At 36.8% G+C, this 22,763-nt stretch overlaps 1 protein-coding gene across 1 annotated transcript in view; it reads right to left on the bottom strand.

Annotated features, from left to right (window-relative positions):
* Positions 1–22,763, bottom strand: part of Dhit (Double hit) — a 216,330-nt gene that overhangs the window by 100,770 nt on the left and 92,797 nt on the right. The window contains exons 5-6 of the mRNA XM_067354550.1: positions 2,214–2,446; positions 1,356–1,403 (exon numbers count right to left, since the gene is read on the bottom strand). Of these exons, the coding sequence (XP_067210651.1) occupies positions 1,356–1,403; positions 2,214–2,392 (227 nt within the window). The 5' untranslated portion in view covers positions 2,393–2,446. The remainder of the gene's footprint in view (positions 1–1,355; positions 1,404–2,213; positions 2,447–22,763) is intronic.

Below are 22,763 nucleotides of genomic sequence, written 5' to 3'. Positions count from 1 at the left end.
ATATAAGATGAGCAAAAACACAATGTAGCGTGACAATACTCAGAAATACTCGCGAATAATTCACTCAAGTAAGCTCGTCTAGCAGAAACTTTTTCAATTATTTAAAAAAATTATAATTGATAAATCATATAAAGAAAAATTACTATAATGGCATTTTGCTATACTGTAATTAGTTCGCCTCAAATATAAACGATGTTTTAATTTATATGAACAATTTGAAAGATAATGTCCTTAATATTCTTTAATATTCATTTGCATTATAATACGGACAAGAAGCGGTTATACATAAAATTACAAATATATTTAAAAAATTATAGAATCAATATTTTATATGAATTATCAAGTTAAAAATTTTATCTCTGCAAAATAATAAAAAAATTAATGCCTAAATTTTTTTAAAAATCGCAGAATAAAAAGACATTATACTTAAGAAAGAACTTATGTGTGTTTGCCCAATGTTATGAAGTATCGATATAAAAAATATCGTATGTATATAACCATCAAATATATGCTATTTTTAATTTGGCTAAATATCTCAATAAGAACAGAAACTTTCTGAAATTTATGATTCGAACGAGCGAATCATTTGTACATAGTGTCGGTTATCTAAACAAATAACTTAGCTCGTCGAGAGGAAACTACACGATAAGAAATTTTCGGCGCGCGTTGCACATGCATCTTCGTTGATCGTCCCAAACAAGGGTTTCGAGAGAATGAATGGAGCGCCGCAAAGTTTCAACAGAGGCAGAACATGGCAAGTACATACATACACACAACGTTTCTTAGTAGCAAATTTTTGCCTTTTAGCGAAATATACGCGGTGAATAAGGAGGTCTTAAAGCGGAGTTCCGGCTTTTTCCTCGTGTATGTTTCTCACTACGAAATTGGCACATATCTACATGTGTTCCGAATTCCGTACTCTGACAAAGTAAAACATGCGAGTTCTCATAAAAATACTGAGTCCTTGTAAAAACTTGAAAAAAAGTGTAAGATTTTCGTGAATATGTAACTACATATATTTGCATATATAATATATGTGAAACTTTTAAATCTCAAACTCTGAAAAGATTTTTATTAAAAATAGATATTTGCCTGATAAGAACATACGTGTATCCACACGCGACAATGAGATTTCTCAAAATGACAAGTGTGTGCAAATTATATCTCATTTATTTTTTTTTTTCATAGTTTACAATATTTTAAAAATTAAACCTTTATACATAATCAATAAAATTAATAAAACTTTTATACAAGTAATATTATATAGTCCGCATTTCAATCATAAAAGTATAAATCTTACATCATATTAAAATTTATTGCTTTAATAATATTGAAATAAAATTGGACTGACTTACCGATACGATGCGCAACAGCGGAGTTGTTGTTTGATCTGCAAACATAATCTGTGAAATACAAAAAAGATGTCCAGATTATAGCAATTTTCAAAATAATAAGTATCTGAAAAATAATTGTGTACATTAAACTTTTCATTTGTCTTTTAAACAAATAGTTAATAAAAAATTTAATTATATTAATATTAATAATATAAAAAATTTAATTGTTTCAAATAATAACAAATATGAGAAAATCTAATAATCATGAATATTAAATACTGCAAATTTTTTTACTGAATATTTTCATAAATATTTAAAGTATTTTATGTACGTTACAATACATTTTATGCCATGCGTGCAATTTAACTTTCAATATATCAAATATAATATAAAAAGAAAATACAACTAATTAAAAATAAAATTTAAAATTTATTTTTCATCATATTTAAATCAATGATTCTTATGTTGATAGTTATATCTACGTAATTGACGGCAAATATTTATAATAAAAAAAATTAATTAATTATTAAATTTATGTAAGAACTTAAAGCATTCTTTATAATAATCAACTTTTCCATATCAGTTAATTAAGATTTTTTGTTTAAAATATAAGGTTTACGGCATTGCAATAAAAAAATATAAATTTTTAAATGCTAACCCAATTTTTATAGTATAAAATTCCAGTTCTTAAAATTGAATAAAATGTAGATTTTAACATTTTTGATCATTTCTTTGATTAAAATGCATCGTAGTGAAGAAAATGTAAATATAAATTGCTAGTCTAGAATTTACATTATTTTAAATGTATCGTAGTACATGCCTTTTTAAAAAGAGGAATAGTTTGTGCAAACAACAAATAACAAATAAATAATTAATTACCTGAACGTTGCTCCGCCGGTGCCCGATGCCTCTCCTGGACCTCCTCCTCCTCTCAGTTCTCGCAGTCCTTTGAGGCACTCGCGACGCAAGTACGAAAAATTGCGCGATACTTTCAACGACACTCCTAATGCGTACTTTGTCATATAAAGACAAAGATTTGACTCGAATTCGCGAGTCATTACGCGGCGCTGGAATACTCTAATTTGACACTTTGTGGCATTTGTAGCAGGAATCTATGGAAAGAAGAAAAATCGAAAAGTACATAATTAATTTTTGCACACTAGTCATCGCGATTATGTTACGCTTAAACTATTTAAGCACGCGTTTTCTCTACTTTTATTACACGAACAATACTGTACAATTGCGATTTATGGCATTTACACAATGTACCATCTCATTAAACCATCTATATTAAATATAATGTAAATACATTAAAAATTAAAATTAAAATAATAAATGTGAATACATGTAAAAATTAAAGTAAAAAATAAAAAGCTGCAGATTAAAATGTTTGAATTATTTAACGTAAATGCTAATTAATAGAACAAACTTTCAATCTATTGCTTGCGAAAAATAATATTATTTTACCGCTGTAATTAAAAATTTTGATTTTAAAAGATAATTATTGTGGAAGAATAGTAGTGGTATTGGAAAACATAACGCGCCAATGCGAAACGATAAGCCCCCTCGTACAAATGTCACTGTGCGAATAACAACATGGCAATAAACATATCAAGGTTGCGCTGATTGTGAGTTGGTTTAGAGAAGTGAAAAACAAGAATATGTGTACGCGCGCGCGCGGATACGGTTGCATAGTGTAAGAGAGACAGAAAGAGAGAGAAAGAAAGAGAAGATACAGGTACACAGCTAAGCGTGACAAAAACAACCCCCCCCCCCCTTCTCCCAAATGCCGCGAGTCGAAACTCTTAATATTAGAGCATTTATCAAACATTTATCAACATCGAGTTTAAATCGAGTCTAGTAGCTAGTATCATTTATCAATACTCAATTATCGATATCAAGATATTGACTTGTATTTTCGACGCTTGCAAATCGTACCTGAAATTGCTACGTCGTGCTCAACCGTGAGCAATCGTAAGATTTTTTCAGATATTACTAAATAATGTAGCGTCTTGAATGCAATCGGACGCGATCAACAGAAGCGGAAAAAGAGTGAAGAAAACTTCGTTTCAGTGACAATTTGCGCCAAACGAGTGACACGAGCCGACAAACTTGATGCAAGCGAATAGACCAGGCTTCTTTCGTCAAACTTCGTGTAAGCAGAATGAACGAGAGGTAGTTATCAAGTTAGGAGAAAGTTTGTCGCGAGTTTGCCGATGCAGCATGATGTAAACAGACTACACCGCTTTCTTTATATCGCGGTATATAGTAAGAAAATTTTTATTTACTTTTATATACATAAAATTGGCTATTTTCTTCTCGTTTAGAAGCCATTTCAGATATTTTTTCGATGATAGGTAGTTCGTTTTATTATTTTTATCGCATGCTGCTTCGATTGAGAATAAGCACATGTAACATAATGAATCCCAAAAGAGCTTCCCACAGAAAGTGGGACCGCCATGAACGTTCTCAAGCTTCCCTTTGCTATCGTTCAACATTCGTGCAAAAGTAACAGAAACGAGGGTGCACTTTTCTCCGATAGGAATCGCGCTGGCTACATGAAGCAATGCACGTGGCGAAAGCACGTACGAATGCGACTGGACATTTCCCGATTATATTCATTCGCCAGTCCCTCGCGTTTTCTCGAAATCGGCAAGGAGGTGTCGGCAATCGCCTTATTTCCTTTTGAGAGCACCTTCTACCGGACTTTTTCGTCCGTATACTCTCGAGATCATCCCCCCCCCTCCCTTCCCACGCCCGATTTCTTACAAGTTCTGTCTCCGAGGCTAGCAGAAAGCGCAGCGCGTCGTCGGCTCTCTAAACATGTCATTTGTATGCGCGGCGGCTGCATAAGAAATTCGAGCGAGTGTTTGTCTTCGCCGTTAGCAGACGTGGTTCGAAGAGACCAAGCGCGGAAAGGACGGGAAAGGGTTAGAAAGGAACGTGAGGGCGGGTCGGGACGAGCAATGAAACGAAGTGGTGCACGAGAGCAATCACGTCGACGAGAGAAAGGATGACCTTCCAGGTATAGCACCTTCCTACGTACACTCAACGGATAGACCTCAGCTGTGGAAACCGGGCGGGGCGAAGAAGAAGGCGCGTGTCCCGGAGATTAATGAAATTTCGATCCGCGGCGGGTATAAGATGGATCAGGCGCGCCTTATAAGACAGATACACGGGCACATAATTCGCACGGACGAGAGAAATCCTATTCAGCTGCACGACACCGTCTTAACATTGCCTATCCTGAATATGTCCGTATTTCCAGCACCGATATCTATAACCCATCTCATCTATTTTTCAAGCGTGCGTTGCGCAAGAAAATGCATTTTACGATGTACTTTGTTTCGAGTCATGGCTGCCGCCGTCCTCGTGCGAAGATGCATGTGCGTTACTTTAAATAATTCCGGCTCAGATAAATCGATCGCGCTATAGTATATGCCTTCTCTTAAACAGCATATACATGCATATATTGGAGCATCCATGGTTCGAAACACGCCTCGGATGTTATCGCTATCGCTCGTCTTCTTTCCTCCCGTTTCCGTACAATGACTTCGTCTTTTGTATTGTGCGCGTCAGCGGTTTCCGTATGTAGGTCACATCATGCCACTTTTTTGCCGTCGTAAGCGTCCTAGTGGTTATTCAAGAAGTTCTTTGAGAACTAGAAACTTGAAGAAAATTGCTAGTGTTGTGTCCTCGGTACTCGGCAAGGGCTGTATCGACAAAAGCAAAAAAGGTTTTAGCTAGCGACGATAAGGATTCGCGCGACTTCGACGGCACACAAGAAGAAGTGTCATAAAGCTTCGCCAGACCAACGCTCGCTGCATACTCTCGGACTTTAGTAGCGTAGACATCGAGAACGAAGAGAGAAAAGTCGTATACTTAACTCGAGCACATCCTGTGATGTCATTAATAGCTTAATTCGCTTTCGGAATAGGTCACTCGTTAATATCTTAGCAGTTTATATATTTCTTTTTTTCTTTAATGGAGAATAACTATTTTCTTAATTCTTAGAAATTAAGAAAATAGTTATTAATTAATACGAATATAGTTATTAATTAAGACGAATTAAGCTATTCTTAGAAATTAAGAAAATATATTTCAATGTACGTTTGAAATATTTTGTATTATATTGAGAATCTTATGACGTAATATTCCTATTTTGGAAGAAAAATATTAAAGTATTTAAATATATATATATATATATATATATATATATATGTATAAATAAAAATATTTTAATATTTCAAATATTGGTTAACTTATATTGTATTTATAATTTATATAATGCATTTTCTTAAGAAATAGGAATATTACATCCGAAGAAATATTTATAAAATAAAATTGTAAAGTTTAATTTGTTTTATAAAATCTCATTAAGAAGAAACTTTATTCTGTTTTAATCGATAAAATTCTAATATTTTTATTTACGAGTATTTTAAAAGATAAAATTTTGTTATTGGTTTTTTATTACTTTTTTAAACGATATTTCAAATTGTGATACTCGCTGTCTGACAATGCAATATATTATAGTATTATACGACAAAAATATAATATATAATATATAATATACAACGTGAAGAAGGAACAATTTATTGAAACGACTTTCCGATATTTAAACGGCACTGGTCAAAAGAATATCACTATTTTATCAAACGGAAGCTACTTATTCATTGGTTTCTCTAACAGAGGGTGGCTATTTGTGCGCGATGATGTATATACTTGAGTATGAATGTGCGGATATATGTAAGGCCATATAAACGTACGTATGCATGTATGTACTGCTTACCGGATCGGAGCAGCTGCGGAAATGGACGGAAAGTACGAAAAGGAAAAGAAAACGACTAAGATTAATGAAATTTCGATTTCCTCGGATCGAGTAGACTCCCGTGAGAACGAAAATCCGTATTGCGTAGCCCATGAAGAAGCAGGTGCAGAAGTGCAAAAGGCGGGAGAGCGAAAAAAGATCTTTTAAATTAAGGAAATTAGAGATCCGAGGGAAAAAAACTCATATGTTTCTCGGGAAATAAAGAAAGAGGAGGTGCGATAAAGAGACATTACAATCGGCTTTCATCGAGATTATAACTTCACTAACAATTTGTCAATTTGATAAAAAGTTTACTAGCCACACGTGCGATATTGTTAACGCAAAATCTAGACTCAGGTGTGCCGGTAGTAGTTAACGCTGAAATATTTATTCTATTTGCCAGACAAGAGTTCGCGAGGTCAACGAGCGAGCGTGAAATAGGCCGCTTTAATTATACAGAGTCTATGGTGGCGAATATATTAACGCAGCTGTAATAACGCTTGCTGTAATGCTTCCGCAGCTGCGGAATGATGTAAAAGTGAAATACCGTGTCAAAACTTTACGGTTTTTTGCAACTTTTCGGATATTATTATAACACACATACGTGAGAGTTTGTGTTGCGCTCAGCGCCGGCGGGAATTGAAAGAAAACGCGCGTTATTTGTGACAGTTAGTAACCCGTAATTCAGAAGTAACAAACACGTCTATGAGTGCAATTTAATTAAGTGTCACTGCTAGCTAGACGTACGTCCAAGTTGCGAGAAGTATATTTTCATACTTAGATGTTTAAAATATTTCTCGCGCGCTGGCGTTAAGAATAATATACATGCCTGCCCGTAAATCGATGTGTCACGATTTATTCAGAAAATATCATTTTAACAGGCTATATTCGGTACTTTGACAGATGCGATGAATTATGTTTAAGATTCGTATTTTCTCACTGCAAGTGTATTGAAATATGTAACGTCACGAACGAGAAATTGTGAATTTTGTTTCTGCATTATACATCGACATAAACTAATTTTCTCATACGCCATCATTCGTGTATTATGTAACATAAATTAATAAAGATACCGAAAACTTTTTCATTTGTTAGTTTACATTAAATGAATATAAAATCACAATTTATGTATCCTACATTTTCTGCGAAAATAAATCTTACTTGAAGAGTTGATTAAAATTTACAGCTATTTATTAATCTGCTATAAATCGAAAGAAAAATCTTTGATATATTTTATCAATCTATATTATCGGACGTGAGAGGTGATATGCGAAAAAGTTAATTTATTTCAACGTATAATAGAAGAAAAAATTTGACATGGTTTCTCGCTCCTGACGTTATAATTCAATATAACTGTAACGAAAAGGTCAGGAGCCTTAAAATATTTCAGCTCATATTTCAAATTATATTGCTTAAAAATATAGTTATAAATGAGATGCGATTTGAATAATACACCGATGGGTTAGACGTTGCTCTATATTCTTTCGTAAACCGCTTATCCGTTAAAAGTTTCGCGGTGTTGTTCGCAACACGGAAAATAAACTGATTCCGAAAAGCCCGGATTCGCGACTTCGTCGTCGTCTTCGTCGCGACTCCGTCCGTTATTCTGAAACCGTTATCCCCGGAATCGTGTCACTTTCCCTTGTTCGCGTTTCTCGGATAACTCAAGAGCACGGGAAAAGCCGCGAGGGAGCGGAAGTGAGAAGTCGGAAGCGAAGACCGTAGGAAGTAGTCGAGGAGACGCGTCGCGCGGAGTTTAATGAAATTTCGATCTACGAGAGCCGCGCATACTTCACGAAAAGGCGGCAAGTCGGAAACCGAGGTCGGCAGCGTTGGCGAAATCGTTGGTGCTGTGCGGTGCGGTGTGACGCGGTGCGGCACGGTGCCGCTAGTAGAACACGATGCGATGCGGCGTGGTGCGGGATCGTGCGGAACACTTGAATAGAGGGAAATTACCTCGAAGAATCGGAATTGCGCGCGCTGCTGAGAGAGAGCAGGCCCTTTGATTTCGTAACTACTACTCGTCTCGTTCTGCTATGTCAAGTGTACCATAAAGGAAAACGCGCGCGAGCGGGATGCTCGAAACTTTTCATCGTTCGTTCGAACGCAATTCTTTGAATCGCTCGCCGGAACGTTCCGTGTGCTTTCGCGCTCGCGCCCGTTCGCCAGTGACATTTTTACGCGCGCAAACACACGAGCGTATGACTAGAAGGGTGGGAAAGGGATGGAAGGGCCGGTGAGAGAAAACGAGAGAGAGAGATGGGGGGGAAAGAAGGAGGGAGGGAGGGAGGGAGAGAGAAAGAGTGAGGGAGAGACCGTGGAACTAAATAGCGGAGGAAAGCGGAAAGGAAGTAGCGTGCGATGCAGAGCGGCGGGGAAGGAGGAGCTTCAGCAGTACGTAGAGGCCACTTCCGCTTCACTGTACATTTCACGTGCGGGTGGACCGGATTTATACGCGTAACCGGACGCGCACACATGTGAGAATAGGCACATACACGGACGCGCTGCTCTGGGCACGAGTGAAATTCCGAACGCTTCCGCCTCGGCTGTCGCGAAACTCACGTAAGAGAGACAGAAAGAGAGAATGAGAAAGAGAGAGAGAGAGGGAGGGGGGAGAGGGAGGGGGGAAGAGAGAAGGGGAGGGAGAGAGAGGGAGGGAGAAGGAGGGGGGGGAAGAGATGTATATATATGAAGAAAGAGAGAGAAAGCGAGAGGAAGGACCGTACGTCCATGGAGTGGACAGTGCTGATCCCGCAGCTTTGGGAATAGAGATCTCGGTATTCTTTGAGGAGATATGTGCCCCGCGCGCGGAAACGCGCACGATGTCGTTGTTGAAATATATAACGATGGCGGTTGTATGCCGGCTTGATTTATAAGCATCGCACCCGCGTCACGTCCGAACGAAAATCGAGCATGAGCGCCCCTATCCTATGCAATTATACGCTGCGCCATTGTCCGCAATATATTATATTGTATTTAAGGAGTCTTCGCCGAATAATAAAGTGTACGATATTTTTCGCACGCTCTGTCCCACTATTTTGTTCTAAATTATTCATTCGCGTCACATATATACATTAATACGCATCTTCGCGATTCTCCGCTCAGTAATTTTATGCAACAGAGAAATTAACAATCATAAATATTTTTTATCGTTACAATAAAACATATTTATTTGCGCACGTTGTAATTGTATTTAAATATTAAATTTATAAAATATTGTCGGCAGATTTTCTAATCAAATTTCTTTTCCGTTCCGTTCCGTTCCGTTTTTTTTTTTTTTTTTTAATTTTATTATTTTTCAAATACGTTATTTTACTTCAAGAGAAAATATACAGTATATAACAAATTTTTACGATTTCCACAGTCACGCAGAGGTAAAAGGGGACTTTTGCGAAATATGCTTCCGGATTTAGCAAGCCCGATAATGTCAGAAACTTCTTGGTCATATGATCTTCGTTAATCGCTCATTACTCTGTATTTTTTACGCCCGATAAAAATGATAAAGGATATTCCAAGATCGTCAAGAACTTGCTTCGTACCAAGCTGGAATTAATCGTGCGGCCAAATCGGGGTCTAAATCCCACTGCGATTGTAATAAAGTTAATTCCACAAACTTTCTTTTAGCACGCGTCATGAAGATCAGGAGTTTTCTGGCTTTATTTTGACTTTATCAATTTTCTTCGTTTTTTTTTTTAATGTTATCGTCTTTTGCATATTATTCTACATCACAAGAAAATATTTACGTTTATAATAAATTTTTAATTTGCACGGTCATGCACAAGCAAAAAATTACTTTTACGAAATATAGCATACGGATTTAACAAGCTTGATAATGTTGGGAACTTCTTAATCATAAGACCTTCTGCTACAAGCGCTAATAACCTCTAATTATCTTTTTTATACTCATAATAAAAGTAGTAGAGAGCATTTCAAAATCGTTCATCTATGCACATATAATTAAAATGCAAGTAAATAAGTCACATAATTATTTTTAGAATATATAAATAATTATGAAACATTTTTTTTAGGTAGCAAATTTTTGCACTTTGTAATATACATATACATTTTCATAAAACACTACCCGTTAAAATTAATACTGCTAAAATATGTATATCGACGTAAAAAATGTAGATGGAATCTTTTGTAACATTAAACATTCCGTTATAAAAAACTTGTCATGTCGAAAAACAATATCATGTCTCTTGATACAGAATATGTTAGTTTTACGCATTTATCACGTTAGATTACATGTAAAGCTCCTTCTTGAGTAACAAAACTTTCCGCATCACAAATAATGGCTGTGTGATTCTAATTAAAACACTAATTCAATTCTGACGAGAGAGCAGCGCGCGACATTGTTTCTTCATTTGTTTATGGCTCTCTCTCTCTCTCTCTCTCTCTCTCTCTCTCTCTCTCTCTCGACGTTTCCGGGAATGAGACGCGGGTATTCACCCGACGTGCATTCCTGGCAAACAGAAGAGAGCACAGGGGAGAGAATTACACCCGGAAAAAGGCGTTAAAGGGTCGCACACGGGCAGCCAGCCACTCGTTCGTACAACAACGTCATCGGAGCATAATGGACAGCGACGCTGCTTAAGTGCGTTTCGCCAAACAAAACGAAACTGCTGAACAAAACGAAAACAAGTGTTGTGATGAAGTGAGAAGGAAAGAGAGAGAAAATGCCTTTTTAGAGAGCTGTCATGCGTGCGCGGGCGAAAGGAAAGGGGATTGTTGCGCAGGAAACGAGGGTGCTCATTCGCGAAACGCCGCGGTTCGCTTCCCTCGCCGTCACCTCGCTGCACAAGGTACACAAAAGGCCGCGGGCTACGCGGAGACGTGGGTCTTCGCGTGATGTACCGTGGTAGTGCTGTCGAGTACACGGAATGTAGTTTCGCTAGTTCTCACGCCGGAGCCCGCTTTTAAATCCGCAGATCCGAGATTCACTTTGTCCCGTACCAGTGGTCCGTGCGAGGAAATTTAGAAGGGATAGAAATTGGTGGAGCTTATATACGCCATGTGCGGTTCATGTACTAACGAAAGTATCATTAATAATGTTAAGTACAGGAGAAGGTATATAAATTAATACTGTTAATCTATCTTTTAAATATTTAGTAAAAATGCGAAAATATATCAGTCTTCAATTTGAAACCTTTTTAATTTAATCTCCCGCAAAATTAATAATTAAAAAAACTTATAAAGATTAATAATAAAAATAAAATTATAAGTATATCTTCAAATGTTATTGTACATATTATAAAATATTATTTAATTGTATCAACATAGAATTTTGCATCAAACGTAAAATTTAAAATCAATCTTCTATAAACTTATTTCCTATTTAAATTTACAAATTGTCTATTAATGTGTTACGATACAAGTTTAAATTAGTTGATCACAGATGAAGCTGGTGCAGACTTTGCTTTGCATGGCGAGCATCTCGCGACGAGTCGTGAGACGATTTTATTGAACGTCGTAATTCCGATCGGAATGTCTTGTGAAAGACACGAAGCTGGCCGACGCGACGAATGCGAATTACAGGTTTCTTTTTTACGCTTCGTCGAATGCGACCCCTTTGTAATGTCCTCTCAATCGCCAGATTACAAACCAGCTTGCTAAACGAACGGCGGCTTGTGTAATCAGTCGGCGAATGATAATTTCGAGATTAAAGCGAATGTGCTTGCCATGTATTGCATGTATTGGTAATCGTTTTGTACTCTCGTGATCAAAGCGTGCACGCGATATACGCTCGAGAAGAATCTTTCGTGAATCTTCATTTTCGGTTAGCATGAGGATTGTCATGTTTACTCGATTAGCGAATTCCGATCCCAGCGGTATCGCGCAAAGTGAGAGCGTGGAAGTAAAGCGCGTAAGGATTTCGTGTAATTCGATTCCTTTCGCGAGTATCCTATTTCCGAGCGGAGCGGAAATGTTTGCCGAAATATTTCGCGTGTGATCAGATTATATTCGGATATCGGGAATATGCTGGTTTAGCCCATACGACAATACGATTATATATCTCCGGGTATCGCGCTGAAATTTAATATTTATATTCGATCGGAAACGTGGTCTCGCGCTTGAACGCAATTAGCAATCGACGATACAGAGAAAATATCGGTTTCCGCCTCAGTTTTTATTGAAATTTATGGTTACTACGTTACCGTGGTCTGCCTTCGGTCTCTTATCCCTCTCGATTGAGAGGATGTTGGCTTTGGATATCGAGTTCAAGTATAATCCGATATACCGTTTATTCAACAAACATGGTTGTATTACAGGTATAGGTGAGTTAAATAAACATAAAGGCAAGCAGCAGTTAAGAAAGTATGACTTCTCTTAAGATATGGTTTCGTTGGCTACGTGTACAGAACCATATATATTTTGCTCCTTTCTCATATTGTGGAATCAATAGAAATGGATATTTCTCCGTTAAAAACAAAATGGAACGTTTAGAGACGTAATATTAATATCAATTATTTCATTATATCAATGTAAAATTGTGAAAATCTATATCGATGAGCGTCCATTTGTCAACGCCAGTATATTTGAACGTCATTCATCAAGAACAGAATGGAATATTTTAGAATGCTTTTCATTGTAACCCAAATGCTATATAAAAGCGTGCTTAAAAATTGGCGAGCTCTATGATTTTACTAATTTGTCAAAGTTGAAACAAATTAAAAATTTAAAGTGGCAGAAATATTCGAAAACAATTACCGATATGTAGCCAATCATTGCATTAAATTTACTATACCTCCAATGTGAGGGACCACATGGAACACACAAAGTTGCCATTATTTTCTCGTCGGCCCCAAATGGCGAACGTATTTTCTAACAGAATGATTGTTTGCTTTACGAATTATTCGCGTGAAGAAATCGGAAGCAAACGCGGAACTTCCCAGAACCGCGGAATGAATTTACGACTGTATTTTAGTTCAGAATTCAATTCGCCGTGGCCTTATCCACCGCCTATATTCCGGGTTAACGGATCGGTCGAACGGGTTTCACATCGCCGGTCACTACGTTCTCGAAATAGTCAATTTATAAATTTAATCGGGCAATGCGTTGCCATTGATTTTGCGGCGCCGGCGACAGCAAAGGGGCGTCGCGTTCTCTACCACAGCAACGAATATACATTTCCATTGTTTTTTCTGGTTTTATAGCCTCGCGCGCACGCACACCCGCCTCCGTCTTATAGTTTCAATGAGAAAACGGAGAGAGCGAACAAACGAATAAAAATGTCGACCGCCTTGCAAAGAGGTAAAGAAAAAAATTCGCTGAAAGATCTGAGCGAGCTTGTTTGAACGGCAATTTTAGCCGCGCTTTAACATTTCTCCGTGAAACATCGCGGACATTGCTTTGCGCGACTCTCGAAGGAGAAACATTACGCGCGAAGATTCGCGAAGAGAAAGCATCCGCCTCTTGCGGATCGATGATTTCTCGGGGTAGGTAAAGACATGGAAACGTTGCCACGACAAGGCGCTTCGACGGCCGCTCTTAGACAAATTAATTAACGAAGTAATATCGAATTTAATTAATATTCCGAGGTACTACATCGAGCGCGCGCTTCGCTTGTGCTTCGCGCAAAAGCTACTAACGTAAATTACGAAGTTTTGATATTCATGAAACAGTACACCCACGATATTACCGTAAAACTAACAAGCTGCGATTGCTTATATAAATGCAAATAAATTTAATAATCCGAAAATACTAAACAAACGAGTGCGCGATTTACAGCGTGCATCCTCGTTGTATCTGTATTTCAACAAAATATCAAGAAGTTTATGTACACAAGCCACTGGTTGGCGTGACAATTAATGTGTTGTGATATCGGATAATTCAAATTAGTGATCAAAACCGAAGCAAACCGTGTTTCGATATTAATAAAACGGGAAAATATCACTTTTCACCATCTATTAACCAACATACAGATCACTTCTTCGCAGATTTGTTACATTGAAATATAAAATCACCTTACATTAATTTTGGTTTATTTTAATACATATTTATATATCTCAAACAAGCGTACAAAGTATATTGCACGTCTCAAATGTTCCAAAATGAAAATTTATCAATTACTTTAGCATGGTTGCGACCTGCTCGGTGGGGTTAAGTGGGACAAAAGTTTCTTCCGGCGGCAAGGTACACTTCTCTCTTATTAAATGGCTGCGGTATCGAGAACGCGGGAAAAAGGGCACGCAACGCTGCAACTTGGAGCGGTTTATGTTTCCATCCACTCCGACCACTTTTCACCCTTGCTCGCCCAGTCTCTCCCCACCGCTTCCTTTTCCCAGGCAGTTTATCCGTGTATACCGGATACAACGGGCACTTATTTCCCGAAACTCGGTCTGGCGCGCGCGGTGCGGCCGGCCCGGTGGTGAAGAGAGACGAGGGAAACCATCGCGCGACCCCACCGCGTGCACCACTGGCGGGTGCTTGAAAGCCGGCAATGCACGAGACTTAAAACCTCGAGGTCGCGCCGTACGCTTGATCCGATCAGCCCAAGCACGGCTTGGTATACGATCGCTAAACAACGCTTTCTGAGTAGTCGATTGGCTTACAGCCCTCGGCTTTTACCGTTGTTTTCTTTCTCTCTTCTCTTCCCATCTCTCGGCTCTTTCACCGCGATCTCGTTGAGTGAAAGCGTATATTCAAGCGAAATTGTCTGCCGCAACAGCGTCACATTCGTTATACGAAGCATTAAACGTGCAGCGTACAAGTTATCGTCGACGGCATAAAAACCTTGAAGTTTAAAGAAAGGAACGCTCATTGTTCTACGATAGCATGTTATACGCTTTTTAAATAATTGCTGAAAATTTTTTTTTCGAAGAGAAACACTTTGAAAATGATAAATTCGATAAAATAATTTCAGACGCAATAACAAAATATTTTATCTTCATAATAATATCAAACTTAACGATGTTTCTTCTAAACAATTAGAAAATATTGTCAATAGCAATATCAACACTTTTAAACTTTGTAATAAACTACACACCGCGCTCGTAAATCTCATAGTAGTAAAACAGGCTGCTTAACTGTAAGACTCTTCTTTACCATCTTTTTTATGAGGCTTGTAGTAGTAGTGCGACATGAGTGCTCAACAACGAACATATAACTGTGTTCGAGAAAGTAAGCGAAATGCAACAGAGAAATTGTGAACCTGAGACTTATGACATAAACTATTAACCTTTAACTGTTCGTATTGTACTTGATTGCCTCTTGATTCGTACGATTTTACGTTCTCCTTTTATTTCAAAATAATGTTTTATTTCTCTTTTTTAATAAGATTTATATATATATATATATCTTTTTCTTAAATTTTGAATCAAACATAGCCGTAATTATTCGTAAAGTCGGATAAACATCTTTAAAATTTAGAAACTATACATTTAAGAATTTAAGTCACCTGTGTATAAGTCAAACAAATTTTTATGCACTATACAAAATTTAATCAAAAAGTTTTTGAAAAATGCTTATTAAAAAAAATACATATTTATAATAAAAATTTCAAGAATTGCTCATTTTGTTTACATAATCATAAGTTTGCTAGCACTTCGTGCAACAACTTTTTAACTTTTCGAAAAACCTTATAACTCACTCCTGTATGTACTAATTTTACAATAATATTTGCATGCATTTTTATCTCTGACGCAGCGCAATATGCGTCCCATGAGAATTGTAAAAAAAAGATTACAGTCAGATATTCTCGCGTGAATATCTCGGCCTTACTGCTGCATCAGCGAAGGTAAAAATGTAATTACGCGAAATTCCCTCTTTTTTCCTTCGATAGCGACAAATACTTTCCGCTTTCCGAGTCTTATATGACGTCTACGTTTCATAGAATTCTGCTCCGCCTCCGAGTGATCTCGCGCCAATCGCGCCGAGTCGGTAATTACCGGAGAGAGGAGAACAATTCGCGCTAATTATCGTGACGATGACACCGCGTAACATCCAATTACCGACTACGGTCGCGGCGCTTCCTCTTGTTCTTTCCGACCAGCTTTCTTTTCCGGTACGGAGATGATTTATTGGGTACTCGTGGCACGCTTCGTCGTTTCGATTCGTTTCGACACTGACGAAAGCGAGAGGTAGGGAAGCAGACCGAGTGAAAAAGATAGATAGAGTTGGATAGATAGATAGATGCATAAAATCTTAAAAGCCGAAGAAGATGCAAATTTGAAACAACAGCGCGGAAGAGCAAAGAATCAGGCGCGCGGGTGTGCGGAGACCGTGAAGATATGATAGATATTTACATATCCGCGTACTTAGGTTTTATATGTCGACATTTTCGAGTACGAATGCACGGATATGCAAATATGCATAGACATCTTGGTCTACAACGTTGACTGATGTCAATAAACCTGAGAACTCAGCGGAGGAGATTATTCCAACAACAACATTCTCCGTGTTTGAGAACGTAAGTTATTGCCGGGAACATTCCGCTCGTATTTGTTATACATTTCGCCGATCTCGCGTATATTCTTTCGACATGCCCAAAGGCGATGTGTCAGACCCCGTTTGAATCGGTTTAAACTCAATTAAACTCTGTTTTATTGATTCTGCTTTACTTTCTCTATTTTCCATTTTTCAACATGACATTCAATTGTATCGTTTCGTGAAAATAAAACTAACAAACAGAATTATCAGTCTATTTTTATTCTTACACAATATATTCTTGCACAATAGTTAATGTTTTATATTTTATTATTTTAAATTTCACACAATTATATATGCGTTATTAAAAAAGCACTTGTGTTTATCGTGTGTGAAATGCACAGAAAATTCTTTTTTATTGCATGTTACTACGTTAATTTTGTGGCGAAATATAATGTTTAAAAAATCCAACGCACACTCACTATTTAAGAGTAAACGCAATACGCGTCTGTGTGTGTAGCATGCATAAGCGTAGTAGCTACGCTACTAGGGCCAATTGATAATCTGATCAGTTGAGCACCAGTAGTAAATCGAACGATAGAACAAGCCAGAGTTGCGACCGTCTTGTTCATCGACTTCGTCTTAAATCAAGATCACTTCGGATGTGACCCATCACGACTCGATATTTTTACTCGGAAATTCGATCTAAATTAAAATAGATTTTATTTAAATCTCCAATACTTCTGATAAGCTCAAAATAATTGATCTTGGATAATTGATTTTCAAGATGTCATCAATTAATTGCTAAAATATAAATAAGACTTTCGTTACGACAGCATAAAAATGGGAAATAGTTGCCGGTCGGAAAATATAAGTTAGGTTGAAAAATAAATTGTCCATAACAAACGTTTTATGGGTGGCATTCCTATGCGGCCACAGCAAGCATTTTTGGCATATATATTCGCATTCAATACCAAAAAAGTTAAAAACAATATTTTAAGATATAAGCTTATAGAGAAAGCAAAATCCATTAATAACTTTTCCACTTATTCGTTTATGAAGCATTTCTATTTGTTTTAGCATATCTATTCGTGAAACCCCTTTAAATATTTCCAAGCTTGATTTATTTACGTAGAACATCATGATATTTGTAAATTTAAAGCCATCGCGATAAAAACATCAATATATTGCAAATGACAAGCTCTAAAATGCTTACGATGCTCTAAAATACGTAAATGTTAGAAGGAAGCGTAAGCAGGTAAAAAAATGTCAATTTGTGACGTCGGAATCAAATGGGATCTTTTCTTTCCATTTATTTCTTGCGTTAAACGCAAGAAAATAAAGAATTGACGACATTTTTCTCAATCGCCCGTAAATTTCTAACAAAAAGCAAAACGAGGGACGATGTACAATGCAAAAAGCACAAGAATTCAGTAATTAATAATTAATTAAATTACTTTGGGCAAGAATCATTCTACAGTCCTAGCTTAAAATAAAATTTGCATTTCTATTTTGGTTTCATAAATACATTAAAGCTTACGATTAAACGTACATTGATTGAGCGATCTTGATGGAAAAATGATCGATCAAAATATCGCATAACTATGTACTGCATCACGAATTAACTGCAGAAAACCATTACAGACTTTGCGTTAAATTGTATACGTATATAAACACGTATCGAAAAGAAGAAACGGATATTAGAGCGAGGAACACGTAAATATTCGCTAAGAGCGGCTACCGGTTGTGCCAGCGCCATACGTGAAAAAGATCGATAACAAAAAGAAATCGAGAGAGATCGAGTGCTTATACGTGTAAGAGACTACGCGTCATGGATCGAGGAGGGAAAACGGAGGCAAAAAGCGATAAATGGCAGGCAGGAAAATGAGAGGGGATGTGTCCACAGCCGTCGTCACAATCGCCCGCATTTTCCTCCATCGACAACCCGCGTCTCTTTCTCCCGCTCTACACTTCGCTGTCCCACAATTTTCCCACTTTCCGCTTTTCCCCCCGACTGCTTCTCTCTGTTATCTCTACTCGCGTTCGTGCTCCACGCGTCATCTCACGGCCTCCTCTCGGCTGTCTAACCACTCATCGTAAAAAACTCATTCGTGGAACGACGGCGCGTTTCGCAGTTGAAGTTTAACAGCAATGTTCACCGCTTCCTTCCTTCTGCGTGCGTTAGCTTTCCGTTCGGCTTCCTTTTACAAGCCGTCGTTCGGTCAAGGAGAAGACGAGTAAAGACGAACGAACATAAGTGCCTCTTCGCTTCGGAAGATCGTTAATGAAATTGGAATGTGATAGACGATTTCGACGATTTCGATGAGAAATAAAACAGCGTATAAAACTATATTTATTTCAGCTATATATCGCGTTATGAATGTATTTCAAACTCTTTTTTTAATTCTGTTTTAATGGAAGTAATGAATTCTAAATTGTCCCGACCATCTCGTTAAAAATTCAAAATGGGTCACAAACACAAAGATTAGCTTTTGCAAAGTTGTTGTAAAAAAATAGGCATTTGTTACAAAAATCTAAGTGATAATTCGTTTTTATATAATTATCATTTTTTAATACTTTCTTCCTTAATTACACTGGTAAAAAAAAAATAAACTTTTTTTTGTCACAGGAACTTAAATGAGTGAATCTAATAGTACTTTTTATGCTGAAATCAAATATGTTTTTAGATTTTCTCTATCAGGTAAAGTAACACATAATTTTAGTTTGACAAAATTGAGTACTCAAATAATAACACTAATTGTAAGTGTATGCTACTTTATTTAAAAAGTAACAGTCGATAATTTTGTGGCATTCGTTATTTATACTTGTGGAACATCTTTTTTCTTTGTCCAACAATAGTCAGTCAGCATATTAGGATTACACAATTAGAGTTACGCAACGTATCTCATTATATCAGAATATGAATTCTAGCTTGTACAGTCTTTTTTTTACGGAAGACTAAGGATATATGTCTGCTGTTATTATGAACTGTTAACAATGAGTGTTCAATATCCATACATTATTCACAATAAATAAAAACCGTTACTTAATATAAAAAATATTAAAAACGCTGAAATTGTAATATCAAAAATAGCTGTCACAGAAAAATTGTGATGAAACAAATCTGATTGCATTCATATTTGAATTCAGTGTAAAAATATACATTAAAAACATCACCAATTAGTTTTCTTGTGACAAAAATTATGTTGACCAGTGTTATCTTGTAATACTCTTCTTCCAACAACACGCCTTTTGATGCTTAAAAAAATTGAATTTTTGGGAATTATTAATTTATGTACCGTAGCTTTAAACTTCCCATTACTAAAGAAAAGCTTTCACACAGTTCAGACCTGGTGTCATCAAATTATTATGCATCTAGATTATTAAAAAGAGATGCGTACTCTATAGATAATGTGATAAAATACTAATTTGTGTGAGCTTAAAGCCCTCTCTTTTTCTCTCTGCAATACATAAGTATAAATAATTTCTGAATCAAAGGATTTTTTAAGGAATTTTTTTAAAGAAAATTTTTTGATAACGACTTTGCGCAAACTTTTTGAATCATATCTTCGTTAACGCTTCTATTCAGATGAATCCCTCTCTAATTGTCATCGTGAACGTTTCCATCGTATTGAACCGCGCATATCGACTTGTGCGAAAGACACTCTGCAAACCCGTGCAATGCTTCTCTGATGCATTCAGTACTTGATGTATTCGTTCCATATTCCGATGTCTCCTTGTACCGATCACCTCTATCAACGATACAATGGCGTGGTCGTTCTCGTTTAGCTACGTTCAAGCTGTGGAAAATGGAACTTTTACAAAGGGTAGGGCAGAAGGAGAGAAGTTGTAATCCTACAGGAGCGCGGCAAATACAGTATTGCTTACACAGTATTTCTCTCTTTTTCTCTCACTCTCTTTCTCTCTCTCTTCCTTTTTCCTTCGTCTTTCTCTCCTGGTTATCTCTTGCGCGCCTATCAATTAATTTTTCTCGAGTGCGATCAATGTGGTCGCTCTATTCGCCGCGGTTATACATAAATGCATGAGGGCTCGTGTCGCCGACTTTAAAGACCGATATTTCCCGCGCCTGCACACGGTACAATGGGGGAACAGCCGTTGCCGCTATCGGGCTGCGTGGGAGGCTGTCTGCTATTTCTGGTGCGGTGAAAATTTCAGGAGGGTCCTCGAGAACGCTTGCATCGACGACGAGAGGGATGACGCGCGGCGAGCGTGATCGTACAAGCGTATTCCGCGTATTTTCCGCGTTCCGGACTCGTTTGCCGCGCGGCCGTGTGCTCGCGCTTTATAACGAGGTTTGCCGACGTTGTTAGTGCACGGTAGCATCGCAAGAGACAAATGGAAACAAAGAACGACGACGCTTCTCGCGCGCGCGCGCACATCGCAATAATGTTGCATTCACGAAAAGTTGCGAGAAAAATGAACGAAATGGCAACGCAACGTTGATCACCGATCAATCGCTGGTTAATGATGTGATACAATAGTGATTAGCAATTTGACACTGTCGATTTGCATAGGTCGCAGTGCACTATCGTCTTATACATCCTGTTCGGAAAGATATAGATTCAATTTTGAGATCAAAATAACATTAGGCAAAATAAAAGTCACATAAAAGTATACAAAACAAGTCATGTAACTTTGTAGCCTAAAAATAAAAAACACCGACGATTACAATCTTCGGAATGTAGAAACAGCTATTGTACTATTGATATTCTGCCGGAGCGTCTGTTAATCTGAAAACTGTAGATCCTATTAGGCAGCATCCAATGTTGCCATCCGAGAGATACTTTTACGGGATTTCCTATAAACCGCTCATTACTATCGTATCTCATCCTCTTTTCTTTCTCGTTTGTCTGCGCCATGTCTTCTGAATACAGGCTGCCTTTTGTTGGAATGCCTTATATCCTTTAAAGGGGTGATACCGAAGAAGGCAGATGGACTCTCTTTGATCCGACATAAAAGACACGAAACTTTATCTTGTATATTGGTGGGATCAACTATTTTTCCGACATCATTAGACAAAGTCTTATTATTAACTATTCTGGCTCACATTTACAAAACATCTTTCTGCTTGTTGGCGACAGCCAAATGAAACTGTCTTCTTGTTTAAAGTATATAATTTAAATGCACAGGCACACCATTTGCAAAATACTAAGATATTAATGTAAATCATTTTTATTTCAACGATTTTATAATAAATATGCGAATATTAAGATTAAGAAACCTCTTCTGTTTTCTGAGAATAAAATAACTTTGCCTTCTCATCTTGAAAGAATGGCTTTTCACCGCATTAATAAAATCATATAAATGTGGTTCTTGAAAATAGATTACGATAAATATGTGAATGTTAAGATTCGCAATTATTAAGATATAATAGATATAAAGAATAATTAAATATATAATATGTATATATTATAAAATTCACAATTATTCACCATTATTTTCATTCATATTTTATTTATGATATTACTTTATTGCAATGCAATAAAAAATCTTGCTTTCAAAAGAGGATGACAAAATTGTATTTTATCCTCATAAAATAGAAGAGGTCTTCGCATAAGATAAGGCAAAAAGGACAGGTCGATCCCTTCAGCACTAATGAGGAAAATCGCTCGACCGGGAGATATTAGCTTGACGTTATTAACGTTTTTGTCTGACAATGTCGTTATTATTGTAAGTACTAAATTGCGGCAATCATGAGATTATATGAAAAATAATATTGAAAAATGAGTTCAGTATGACAGTCTCAATGGAAAGAAACGACATCGTTTTTATTATTGATGTATCGATAATAAATAAAACATTAAAATTATAAAACCCCAGACAATTTAATTATTACAATTATTTTCAGCATAATAAAGAATGATTAAATAATTTTGAAATTTGTTCTGACTTGTGTAAATAAATATTGTTTAATCAACGTAGACAACAAAATAAAAATATTAATAAATATAACAATTACACTTTTTTGTTTTATCAATCTTTTCGATAACTTAAGTGAGTTAAGATCGCACGTCCGCCAAAACTAAATTTTATTTCATTAACGGAATGTGATTGGCTTAGTGCCCAGTAACAGACGATTGTTATACTGCACCCGATAATACGGCCACTACACAAAAATTTCCACTCTTACAATTGCACAAATTCGATTGACCTTTTTGATCCTAGTGTAACGAAATTCTGAAAGTGCTATCAATTTTATCGTCGATACGATCAGAGAGAACTATTAAATAAAA

This window comes from Linepithema humile, chromosome 4 (assembly GCF_040581485.1).
Source record: "Linepithema humile isolate Giens D197 chromosome 4, Lhum_UNIL_v1.0, whole genome shotgun sequence".
NCBI classification, from domain to species: domain Eukaryota; kingdom Metazoa; phylum Arthropoda; class Insecta; order Hymenoptera; family Formicidae; genus Linepithema; species Linepithema humile.
The sequence above is the reverse complement of the archived record's forward strand: the minus strand, read 5'-3'. Positions and strand labels throughout refer to the sequence as shown.